Source organism: Mesoplodon bidens, assembly GCF_964165515.1.
Source record: "Mesoplodon bidens genome assembly, chromosome: 15".
NCBI classification, from domain to species: domain Eukaryota; kingdom Metazoa; phylum Chordata; class Mammalia; order Artiodactyla; family Ziphiidae; genus Mesoplodon; species Mesoplodon bidens.
This window is the reverse complement of record NC_138171.1, coordinates 65122806-65135242: the sequence shown is the minus strand read 5'-3', so window position 1 is coordinate 65135242 and position 12437 is coordinate 65122806. Positions and strand designations below refer to the sequence as shown.

Here is a 12437-nt window from a genome sequence, read left to right as displayed (position 1 = left end):
AGCAAAGCAGAACAGAAGGCACAGGTGAACAGCGGACAGCCCAGCCCAGCCCCCCACCCTACTCTCCACCCTGTGCCCACGCCCCCCACCCACCGAGAGCTTGAAGACGGCAGCGCTCTGGTAGATGACGTTGAAGACCACATTGTGAAAGGTCAGGGACTGCTTGTCATCAATGGTCCAGCGGAAGACCACGTCCGAGCCAGCCTCCACCACAGGGCTGTACCTCTGCGGAAGGGCACAGCGTCAGCTGGCCATGGCCCTGCCCCAGCCCAGGGTCTCTGGGGGACCAACTGTGCCCTCAACCCACGTCTATCTGCCTGGACATAGCTCCCTATGGGGCTTCCCTCTAGGCTAAGGAGGCCACACAGTGCGGGGCTGAGCCTGGGCTTGGTTACATCCTGACCTCTCTGTACCTCAGTTTCTTCATCTGTAAAGTAAACCCAACACCCGTGACAAGAAGCCAACCCACCTCAGTCTGTGCACCCCCATCCCAGGGCTCCTGCTCAGGCCCCCGTAGCTGGACAGCACAGTGCCATTTGGGAAGGCACGTGAGTCTCAATGGGCCTCATGGTTCTGGATGTTTACCTGAGTCACCTGATAGAACAGGTGTGAACAGGGAAGCCAGGGGAAGGGGACACAACTGCCCAACAGCCCCTGTGCTAAGGCTGCAGAACTGGTGGCTGCCTTATGTGAGGTGGGTACTCCCAAGACAGGGACAGGGACAGCCCCTCCCGGAGTGGCACCGACAGTGGCCGGGTGGCATCAGACCCCAACCTCAAAAAGCGCTCACTTTAGCCAGGTGGGAACACAGCAGGGCCCTGAAAACACACCCAGGATCAGCGAGGTCAGAGGTGGGTGAAGAGCTCGACAATTCGTGAAGGAAATGTGAGAGCAAAAAGAAGCGTTTTCATGGGCCTCCCTGGTGGCGCAGTGGTTGAGAGTCCGCCTGCCGATGCAGGGGATACGGGTTCGTGCCCCGGTCTGGGAGGATCCCATATGCCGCGGAGCGGCTGGGCCCGTGAGCCATGGCCGCTGGGCCTGCGCATCCGGAGCCTGTGCTCCGCAACGGGAGAGGCCACAAGAGTGAGAGGCCCGCATACCGCAAAAAGAAAAAAAAAAAAAAAAAAAAAAAAAAAAAAAAAAGAAGCGTTTTCAGAGCAACTGTTTCACAGGTGACTTCCCAGTAACTTGGGAATTAACGAACCATCTGAGGAGCCATTGAACAGGACCTGCCCAGAAACTGACACTGAGCCCACTGTCCCCTCTGCATAGGAACCTTGTCTCAGGGCGGGGCGGGGGGCGGGGTCCACACTCACCACCAGGACGCCCTGCAGCACTCGGGCCTCAGGGCTGGGCGTGGCGCGGAGACCTCGGATGGGCTCCTCAGCCTTTACCCGCAGGCTGAGGTTGGCCCGGCCAGCACCGTTCTCCACCACAACCTCCACATCGTGCTCACCCTCGCTGAGCCCGGGCAGCGCCATCACCGAGAACAGGGTGCTATTGGCCTCATGGGCACAGCCAGGCACCAGGGCAGCCACAGTGGCAGGGCAGGCAGCCTCGAAGGGCGCACTGACATTGCCCCCAAGCCAGCGTGCCGTGGCCGTGGCGTTGGTGCCGGAGTCCACCTGGAGCACCAAGGCCGAGCCGTTGGTGGGCATGTAGAGGCGGCCGTCGTAGGGGGCCGGGTAGATGGCCCGAAGCCCTGCCACCGGGGAGAGCACGTTGAAGCTGCAGGACAGGTTGTGCCTGGACACGCTGTTGCCCACTGTGGCCCTGACCTCATAGCGCCCCGGCCGCCGCAGCCCCGGGTTGGGGCTCAGGCCCAGCAGAGGGGTGAGCCGCTCTGTGGCAACAAGCAGCCGCAGGGCGCAGGCAGGGCCAGCCGGGGCCGCCTCCAGCTGGGCAGGTAGGTGGGCCAGCCAGGCTGAGACGTTGGTGGAAAAGTACGGGGCCTCGGAGCCAGGGATGCCGAGTGCCGGGGGGCAGCGCAGGAGGGCGCCCGGTCCAGCATCGTGCTGCAAGCTGATGAGGTCACCAGGGAACAGAGGGCTGTCCTGGCCGTGGAAGGTTACCTACAGAAGAGGGGGGTGGGCCTGTGTCAGGTCCTCACAGTGGGTCAGGGGCCTGTAGGCAGCACTGGGCCAGGGGCTCCAGCGGGCGGCAGAACCCCCCTGGGGTAACCCAGAGTCACCCCCTACAGGGGTCTCAACACTCCTCACTCACTCACACACCACCAGGCTTCACAGGGGCCTCCAAGGCACTCAGGATGGGGACAGACGGAAGAACACACAGGGCACAGAGTATGCAGGCAGGGGTGGGGCCCCAGACAGGGGAGGGACTTCTGGACACTGGCCAGCCTTGCCCAGAGAAGGGAAGAGTCCTCCTTAAAAGGCAAATGCAGGGGGCTTCCCTGGTGGCGCAGTGGTTGAGAGTCCGCCTGCCGATGCAGGGGACACGGGTTCGTGCCCCTGTCTGGGAAGATCCCACATGCCGCGGAGCGGCTGGGCCCGTGAGCCATGGCCGCTGGGCCTGCGCGTCCGGAGCCTGTGCTTTGCAACGGGAGAGGCCACAACAGTGAGAGGCCCACGTACCGCACACACACAAAAAAAGGCAAGTGCAAAGGCCCTGGGGCGGGAGCTTCTCACGGTTGGCAGAGGAGGAAAGCACTGCCGAGGCGGGAGGCAGGTGAGTTAGGGGACCTGGAGGGCTGTGCAGAATAATCTGCATTTTGTTTGTGTTTGATGGGGAGGCAGAAGGCACCTAGGCCAGTGATACACACCGAGTACTGGGCGGGGGGGCCCGCAGGCACAGAGAAGAGGAACTCTCTCCACAATGCATAGGAGACCCCAGGGAGCCCCAGCCCTGATGTGGATCCGTTGGCACAGGCCCGAAGGTGGCAGGGGGCGTCCAGAGGCAGGCAGATGTTGGATCTGGGGCACGGGTGTCCTTCTGGTGTGCATGTAGGGATGGGCTCAGTCCTGTTTTCCAGGGACCTACCCTGGGGCTTGCTGCTGTTTCCTGGGGCCCCTGCAAGCAAAGGAGGGGTGTCAGACACCCCAATTTGCTAACAGATCATAAGGACGCCCTGCTACGACATGAGGTCTCGCCAGGCAGTGTACCCGGCCCCCACCATCACTCCTCTAACCCTCCCCACACCAGGCCAGCTGACTGACCCCGGCGAGTCCCCAGCCCCAGCAAGTTCCCCACCAAACCCATCCTTGGGATCCCCAGTATGAGTTGGCATCTCTGTGGACCCCACTCTGTCCACCTTGAGGCTGGAGACCAGTCCAGTGGGCAAGGGACCAGCAGACACCACAGTGCAGAGAGGCCGCTCGAGCCCCCCAAGTCCCACTGCCAGGATGGAGTCCCACCTGTTCCTCCCATGGCCCGATACACCTGCAGCCGCAGCTGGGCAGGCCCGCCGAGCTCCGGGGTCCCGAACTCGGCAGCAGTGAGGAAGGCTTCGCGGCTCGGGCTCAAGCCAGGAAACACCATCACCTGCCAGGGCAGGGGGGCCACTCAGCTCCACCGACCCCGGCCCTCAGCCGGCCCCACCCCGATGCCCGAACACCCACCAGGTCAGAGGGGAGGAGCCACCAGATGGGCCTTCAAGAGGCCCCCACTGGCCTCATTTCACACAATGGGAGACAATGTCACTCAGGAGAAAAAAATCAGGTCAAAACCATCTGTGAGCAACAGGAATTGTACCTTCATTTCTAAAAAATCTCCAAGCACTGAGAGAAAAGGCTCAGGAGCGTTCAGGGCTCTCCCGATGCCAGGCCTGGGTGCTACTCCCCTCTGCACTGACTCTACTGGACACAGAATGTTAATAAGGCCCAGAAAAAGGCTTCTTGTTTTTTAAAGAGAACTGCAACAGCCAGGGCAAGAAGCCTGGAAGGCCAGCCTACCTCAACGGGCTCCCGGGGGGCTGTAAGGGCCTCCTGCTGCACCAGGGGGCTCAGGGGCCCCTGCAGGTCCCCACTGGGTGCTCCCACGAGGAAGTTCTCTGCATCCCACACAGGGCCTGGGGTGCAAGTGTGCAATGAGGTGCTGTTCCCAGGCCGAGGAGTGTGTTGGGGGCCCAGGGTGGGGCCAGACCTGGGACTGAGCCACCTGGCAGTAGCCCCTAGCTCCCTCCACCTGTTTTGTCCAGTGTGGGCTCAGTCCGGGACAGTAGACACTCAGCAGACACCTAACAAACACTGAACAGCTAAGGAATGAACTGGGGTGCCAGGGGCAGCTGTCCTGGCCAGGATGGGAGAAGTTCCCGGGGTGGCCAGGGGACCCTGTATGCTTTGGAGGAGGGGTGTCCTGGGCCAGGGCAGCAGGTGCTCCCCAGCATCCCAGGGGCCCCAGCGCACCTCCGGGCCGCAGCTCACAGACGTAACTGTGCGGTGCCGAGCACAGGTCCGTGTTGCACTGCCCAGCAGGCCCGAGCCGCACGCAGCGCTCAGCTGTGGCGGGGTGCGGCTCCCCGGGCAGCCAGTTCTGGCAGCTCTCCAGGCTGAAGGCCTCACCCTGCGGCGCTGGGCCCACCTCTACCCCCTCCACAGCCGAGAAGCCAATCCACACGTCCAGGCTCCTGCAGGCAGACAGAGGGAAGGGCAGGTGCTCAGGGGCTCCCCGGAGATAAGCACCCCTCCCTCTGCCCTCTCTCTGGGGGCACCCTCCTCAGAGCAGCCTGTCGGGCAGGCTCTGCCTCTGTCCCCACTTTCCAAATGGAGAAACTGAGGCTCAGACATGACTTGGCAAGCAAGGCCCACACCAGTGCCCACCCAATCACCCATCTCATGGGGCCAGGGGCCCAGCTGAGACGCTCGTGGGGCTCCATCTCACTCTGGCCCAGGGCCACGTAGACCTGTGTGTGCCCGGAGGTGAGGCTCCAGGTGTGGCATTTGGGGACCAAGACACCCACATATCAGTCCCCAAACAGGCTACTCCCCACAGCTCTGCCAGGGCAGAGAGACCCTCCTGGAGGCAGGGCTTGTAGATACAAGGACAGGGACAAATACTGGGACAGGGTCAGACAGAGGGACAGGCAGCAGGGGTGGCTGAGGTGCTGTGGTCAGAGCTGGGTGCTGGGGCTGCATTACCACCTGGGAACCAAGTGACCTTGGGCAAGGGCTTTGACTGCTTTGGGCCTCGATTTCCCCTCGGGAAGTCCAGGGTGACCCACAGTCCAATCAGCCCCTTCCCACACAGGGACCCTGGGAGAGGAGGGGGGCCTGGCTCCACCCCATCCCACCCCCCAGCCATGGCAGGTGCTAAGGGCTGAGTAGAGACCAGGCGGGGCCGCCTATGGTGACCACTACAGAGCACATGCCCCCACAGGCCTGGGCAGCCAGAGCGTCCAAGAGGCTCCTTGTGCATGGGCAGCGCTTGGCAGCAGTGACCACTCGCAGGGGAGCAGCATGAGGAGCAGGAGGAAGCGCAGCCTACGTGGTCACACCAGAACCTCCCCTGTCCCTGCCAGGAGGGGCCCAGCATGGGACAGTGGGGGCAGGATACAGGGCCGGGGGTGCACCTCCCACAGTGGGCACCCGTGTCCACATCTGTGCCAGGAGAGCTGATAGGAACGGCCACACGCAGGCACAACATGGCTCCTCATCCCCAGAGCCAGGCTGGCTGGGCGGAGACAGCACCTCCAGACACCCCAATGTGCTCATGCTTCATCCCCACCCCAGCACTCTGGGGACCTCCCCCCACCTCCTAGCCTCTCCGAGGACCAGCGGCATTTGGGCAGGCACCTGGTGACGCGGGAGACCAGGAAGTGCTGGACGGCAGGACTGTCCACCATGGCCAGGGCGGCCCCGGCCCAGGCCCGGCACTGCTCCTGTGCCTGCAGCCAGGCCGCCTTCTCCACCACCAGGCGGTAGCAGCGGCCATTACCAGGGAAGATCTCAGTGTCCGAGGGGCAGAGCGGATGCACCACTGGGGGGTCAGAGGGCAGAGAGACGGGGCATCGATGTGTGCCCAACCAGGCCTGCCCCACCCACCCCGACTCAGGCCCAGGGGCGGGGCGGCCCCACCTCGAGCTGGCTCCTCGCCCAGGGCCACGATGCTGTAGGTGGCCTCGAGGCCGGAGCCGCCACGGTTTCGGACGCCAAGCTTCAGGGTCTCGTTGCTATGCACAGAGGCCAGACACATGAGCTCCAGGGCTACGGGAGCCGCCTCCACCCGCACCTCTGCCCAGAGCCGAGCAGAGCCGACCCCCAGGGCCAGCACGGCCGTCACGGGATAGCGCCCAGGCAGCACATAGTGGTGAACGGCATCCGGGCCAGCAACGTCCACCTCAGGGGAGCCATCGCCGAAGTCCCAGCGCGTGGAGCTGACTGGCAGTGAGGCAGTGACGTGGAAGGCTGCGGGCTGGCCAGAGGCCAGAGGTCCTTGGGGCCCCACCAGGGCAGCCCCTGGGGAGGCAGGGAAGATGTTCTGGAGGAGGGTGGGCCCCCGGCAGGTGGGGGCGGGGGTCAGTGGGGGGCTGGAGCAAGAGGGTAGGCAGGCCGAAGAGGCATTGGGAGGCCGGGCCAACCCGCACAGGCACCTGCCCTGCTCTGAGAGGGCCGCAAGGCCCTGGCCAGCCGCGAAGCAGAAGGCGCTGCAGGCCTCAGGAGCCAGCGGGCCCTCGTGGGCAGCTGAGAAAGCCACCAGCGCCACGGCGCCCGAGCTGTCGTCAGGGACACAGGCGACGTACTCCTCACCTGGAAGGGACAGGCAGGCTGGTCCCGAGGGTGCACCCCACCCCATTCTACACCCCAGATCACATCATCTCCGACCCTCCAATGGCTGCGTGGCGCTCACCCCCACCCCCAGGCTGGTCTCCCCGCCTCCCGCCCACATGGTCCCCTGGTCCAGAGGGCCTCCCTGACCCCTCCCCCAGTCAGTCTGTCTCAGGCCCTGTAATTATTTCTCTCGTGCAGCTGTTCCCCGATCTCCATCTGCCACCCTAGGCTGGAGACCCCTGAAAACCGCAGGGTTCCCGCCGGCTGCTTGGCCAAGCTGCCCGGCAGGGAGGGACCAAGCATGTCCCGCCCACCTGCACTCACCACAGCCGCTGTCCAACAGGGGGCCGCTGAGGAGGGGCCGGCCGGCCAGAGGGCCGGGCCCAGCGCACGTGGCCGCCTCGGGCCGCACCACGCGGACCTGCTGCTCCTCTGCCCAGCGCGGCAGCCAGGCCAGACCACAGTCACACTCCAGCGGGTTCCCGCTCAGGTTTCTGCAGGGGGCGGAGCAGGCTCAGAGGGCAGGTGTGGGGGCCACGGGCCCAGCTGCCGACAGCCACCAAAACCAACAAAACTTACATTTCACTTAAATTAAATAAATTAGCAAATATTCCTTCTTCTAATGTAGAAATCTTGTTGTTGCTTATGTCCCTGGAAGAAAGGAAAGATTCAACAAGGTCTGACGTGAGCCCCCTTAACTGCAACAGTGACAGGCAGCCGCCACCTGCCTACTGCGTGGAATCCCGCAGCGGCCCTGGAGGGGACACTCACAGCTCCGTCAGCGCCGAGAGGTTCGCCAGGAGCCCAACGTCCAGCGCCCGGAGCAGGTTGTGGGAGACGTCTCTAGAGAGTAAAGCAGCTGCAGGTCAGTGCTGGGGCCCAAGGCAGGGCACAGAGTCCACCCGGGCCCACCTCAGATGCTCTCCAGCTGTAGCCTCCCACCCTCTGAGCTCCCTCTTCCCAGGACCAGAGGTGGAAGACCTGAATGAACTCTCATCTGGAGAGCCCGAGGCAGGAGAGAGCTAGCCCCTCAGCACTCCATCCATGCCCTGCCCCTTCCCCTCCCACCCCCTGCCCCCTCGCCCAGCAGGACTGCACCATGGAGGGCAGGCTTCACCCCTCCACACAGGGTTCAGAACACACAAGGCAGCCCAGGGGTTTCCAGGGCCAGGGGCCCAGCTGCTACCAGCTGGAGGGTGGGGGAATGTGGCACAGACCACACAAACGGGAAGGGGGCTCTGGTGGACGACCCCATAGCAGAGCAGTACTGACAGCCCGTGCTAAGTCTCTGGGGTCTGGGCACCAGAGTTAGAGCTGGATCTCCGTAATTGCAGGCCCTCAAGGGCAACAGAACCATATTAGAGAACCGAACATGGTGCAAGACACGGCAGAAGAGTCACGGGTTCTCAAACAATGAAACTATGAGCAGAAATAAAACATCAAAAGCCAAAAGATCCAACTGCACAAAAACATGCAACTTCCACACAAAATATCATAAAATCAGAAAACAAACAACAAGCTGGGAAAAGCACTAGCAATTTAGATGATGGATTAAAGGCCCATAATCCCCTTTCCACATATGCTGTTAACAAACCATAAAGAAAGCAAGCTATTCCAGGGGGAAAAAAAGGCCAAAGATGAGAATAGACGAGATTAACGAAACATATACAAATGTCACAGGTACACAGAAAAACGCTGGTCTCATAACAACTGGAGAAACACCAATGAAAACAGCACAACAGCACTATTTGTCTACCATCACCCCCAGTGCAGGTGACGTGGTGGTGACACACCAGTGACTACACTCCAATGACTACATCACCCCAGCCCCTCGCAAGTCTTTCCGAGGTTACACTCTCTAGCCAACAATTCTACCTCCCCGCCTGGCATAGAGGTGGAGGCCAGTCACCCAGCCAGTCCACCTCCTGGTCAGGGACCCCGGACCAGCCTGACTCAGTGGACACCTCCAGTCACCACTCCCCCCAGGCCTCCCTGTGCTCCCACAGGTCTATACCTCCCGCCATAGTCTCCAAACTGACGAGGCCTGGGCCTTCCACCCTTGGAGCCTCTGCCCTTCCAGGTGTCACTCTGGCCCTCTGATGTCCCCAGAATGCCTCTCACCAGGCCTGCCCTTCCCACTGATGACCACCCAGTCATACAGAGGCCAAAGGTCTGTCAATGCCTCCTCCAGGCCTATCTGTCTCCAGGTCCTGTCAACCCAGCTCCTAAAACATTCAGACTCCCCCACCCTACCCGAGCCACAGCCTGGTCCAGACCCCCATCCCTGGGCATCCACCCAGCCTTCACAGTCCCTCTAATCCGTGCTCCCATGGCAGCCTGAGGGGTGTCCTGAAGCCCAACTCCATCAGCCACCCTCTGGAATGGGTTTTGCTCTCTCCAGCTGCCCCACATACAGCAAGAACTTAATAAGAACTGGCTGGTGTGAAGACAAGGCCCTCCTGGAAGCCAGGGGCCTGAGTGCCAGCCCAGACCCCAAGACCATGCCCAGGGGTGGTGCTGGGATGCCTGGTATGATACCTCTGCCTGGCTCACAATGTCCAGGACCACTTCTGGAATGAGGCTCAGGAAATGGCCCCCACTCCAGGCCCTGACCACTGCTCCTTCCTGGGGACCTGCTATCCACATGGGGCCTCATGGCCACCTACACCCAAATACTGGCTGGGGGCCAAGGGCTGGGGGCCAGTTCTCAGTCGGGCTGCTCACGTGATCCTGGCTTCCAACACAGCCAGGTGGCCACCTGGGGGACTTCTGGAGGGGCACCACCTGCCTGCAGCTGACATGAGGGAAGCCAGGCCCAAAGGGGCTCCTGTCCCCCTCTGGCCCCCACCAAGGCAGTGAGGAAAGGGGGACTGTGGACGCACTCAGCTAACCCCTGGGAGCCTGGTCTCTCCCTCTGCATAGGGGGCAGCCATCGGGAGGCTTGGCGCTGAGTGGACGGCACGTGGACATGACGTGCTCAGCTGGTGCTGGCTGCAGCCTGCCTGGGGAGGCAGCAGGCCACAGGCAGCCTCCAAATCATACGGCCTCAGGCAGGGGGTACAGGCAGCAGGTGGGCAAAGGTGGGCAAGACCGAAGTTCTCCCCTGAATCGGGGGCCTCCTCAAGAGGGGCTGTGAGTAGAACCTCAGGCACAGTCAAAAGAGCGACACAGCTGCAAGGGGCAGGGTCCTCCCAGCAGCGGGACCTCTGAGACTGGATGGGGGTCCCACAGGGTCAGGGCTGGGGCTGCAGCTCCTGCTGGGATCAGATGGGGATGGAGGCTTCAGCCCAGAGGACCTGCAGCCCCATCGCTGCTCTGACCAGTGGCCTGACTGTGCAGGCCGGGGGGACACCTGATTTGGCAAAGCCTCTATCCCGGCAACAAGTGCAAAACGGCAGTGTGGGCGCCCCCCAGTAACGCCGCATGCCCTGAGAGTCCGACTGCTTTGGGCACCAGAACACCCACATGCACGCCCCGAGGCACAGCCGTCTTTCCCCTCGCCCATGAGATGTGACAGGAGCTGGTCAGCAGGTGTGGCTCACATCCCCACTTAGCCACAGGAGAAACGCAGCTGCAAGATGCAGTCCCCCCGCTCCCCGTGACTGTTCAAACTCTAAAGAAAGCGCTGGAGGGGTGCACGGTAATAACTCCACTCCTGAGAGCAGGCAGGCCCCTCCATTTCCCACACTTTCATTCTGCTCTTCAAGCAGGAGAAAGTCGGTGCAGGAGGGGACACACAGGATGCCCAGCAGGACCTAGAGCGGGGGCTTCAGAGGGGAGCAGACGGTGAGGGGCTGGGCAAGGGGGGCCAGCAGCCACACCAACCAGGGAGGTCAGGGCAAGGCCTCCTCCACTCCAAGAAGCAGCACTGTCCACTGACAGTGGGCTCAAGGCCAGAGCTCCGCCCGACTCACCCGAGCCAGGGGCCCCGGACAACCTCACTGAGCAGCTGGGTTTCCCATCTGGATACTGGCGGGTGTGCGCACGCGCACGCAGGTCCCTTCCCCCAAAGGCTGCATGACAGGGAGCCCATGCCCAGAGCATGGGTCCCAGGAACTCCAGGAGCAGAGAGGCCCTTGGGGGTCAGGGGACATAGTGACGGGACCCCCTGGCAGGGTCACCTCTGCCCCTCACAACGGAGCCTAGCTTCCCTCTTCCATCTGGCGGTGCCACTGGGTAAGCCAAGCTGGGTGCTCACAAGCAAGCCAAGAGCAGTGGGGGAGGGAGCAGCCGGCCTTCCTCCGGGGTGCGCAGTGCCCTCCACAGCAGCCCCGCCCAACCCCGGCCGGCCGATCCAGCGCACAGACTGGGAGACCAGGCCCAGCAGGATATGGGAGACACGGGATTTGCGTGTGGCATGGCAGCTGCAACTGCCCAGGCCTAAGGGAGCCCATGGCACCTGTGCATCACAGTGTTAAACCGCTGAAGTTCGCTCAAAGTCTGCTGCTGAGTGAGCACGATGCCAACGCACGGCCACAGAGCCCTGGATTCTCAATGGTTGGCGAAGATTCCACATACAAATTCTTTGAGTTTATCCTCATTGATCCGTTCAATAAGGCTACAAGAAGGAATCCTGACACCCAGCAGATCACCAAAGCACGGTGAGGCTCTCGCCATGCAGCCTGGAGAAGGCGTAACGCTCTCCAGCACTGCTGTTACTGCTAACGGAAGCAATGCTTGTAAAACTCCTACCTAATAAACAATTTGGGACAGTCTCATCCGCTTTAAAAAAAAAAAAGAGACACACACACATGGTGTCTCCCAGTACAGGCCAAGGCCCTCTACCACTGCACACGCACATGTGTGCCCAGAGGTGGGCTGCTGGGGCATCCACACCATCCCCGGGGTGGGGTGAGGCAGGCCAGGAGACCAGGGAAAGGCAGACAGACTCCACCCAATGTCAAGTACAACGCACCAAGTGGGGACGGCTGTGCCCTGAGAAACTTCAGTTAGACTCAAGCAGGGGCTCCTCTGAGGCTAAAGGGAGAACAGCTGTGGAATCTGTGCCTCCTGAGAAGTAGAGCTGCAGGGGCCCAGAAGCAAAAGCCCTAGGCAGTCAGATGATCCAGAGACGGGGACTGGGGGACAGTGGGACACAAGGGTGAGTGCAGGCATGAGACACCCACCAGGGGCACCAGGGACAGCTCCCCAGCCACGGCCTCAAGCAGAAGAGGAAAGAAGGAAAATCCCTACAATGTTTTTCCACATCCCATTTTCTGGAAAATCCATCATTAGCAGCAGCTGCTGGGCGCCATCTGAGGTGCCAGAAAAACCAGGGCAGGAGGAGGGAGCCGGGTCTACCTCAGTGTCCCAGCCAACGCCCACCCTGGCAGGACACCATCATCCCTGGCCTTACTGGCCCATGGCTCTTGGCCATCCTGGGCCCAGCTAAGTCTTCTATCCAGCTTGGCCTGGCCCAGCTGCCCCCGGGAGGCTTCCCCCCGACTGACGAAGACAGCCTCACCCCGTCATGGGTGCTGGCCACGTGCTCCCCATGCTCCCAGCCCCAGGGAGCCCCTTCTCCCCAGGACTCACCAGGGCCTGGTCAGGGCCCACGGTGCAGAGAAAGACCCTGCCCGGCAAAGCTCCTGCGGCCTGAAGGCAGAACCAGGACAAAAGCCAGGTGCATTGCCACAGGCCAGGGCTGCCTCGGAGCATCCGTAAGGGGTGTGCCACGGCTAACAGTGTGGCGGGGGTGCAGAGAGGACACTGGAG

The 12437-nt window shown here is 62.2% G+C and overlaps 1 protein-coding gene across 4 annotated transcripts in view; it reads right to left on the bottom strand.

The window, feature by feature from the left end:
* Window positions 1-12437, bottom strand: part of PKD1 (polycystin 1, transient receptor potential channel interacting) — a 48441-nt gene that overhangs the window by 23838 nt on the left and 12166 nt on the right. For all 4 annotated transcript variants that reach the window (XM_081257075.1, XM_081257072.1, XM_081257074.1 and 1 more), the window contains exons 2-12: window positions 7494-7565; window positions 7302-7373; window positions 7047-7216; window positions 6030-6701; window positions 5748-5931; window positions 4362-4582; window positions 3909-4024; window positions 3372-3498; window positions 2780-3027; window positions 1317-2072; window positions 94-225 (exon numbers count right to left, since the gene is read on the bottom strand). In XM_081257075.1, coding sequence (XP_081113201.1) covers window positions 94-225; window positions 1317-2072; window positions 2780-3027; window positions 3372-3498; window positions 3909-4024; window positions 4362-4582; window positions 5748-5931; window positions 6030-6701; window positions 7047-7216; window positions 7302-7373; window positions 7494-7565 — 2770 coding nt within the window. The remainder of the gene's footprint in view (window positions 1-93; window positions 226-1316; window positions 2073-2779; window positions 3028-3371; window positions 3499-3908; window positions 4025-4361; window positions 4583-5747; window positions 5932-6029; window positions 6702-7046; window positions 7217-7301; window positions 7374-7493; window positions 7566-12437) is intronic.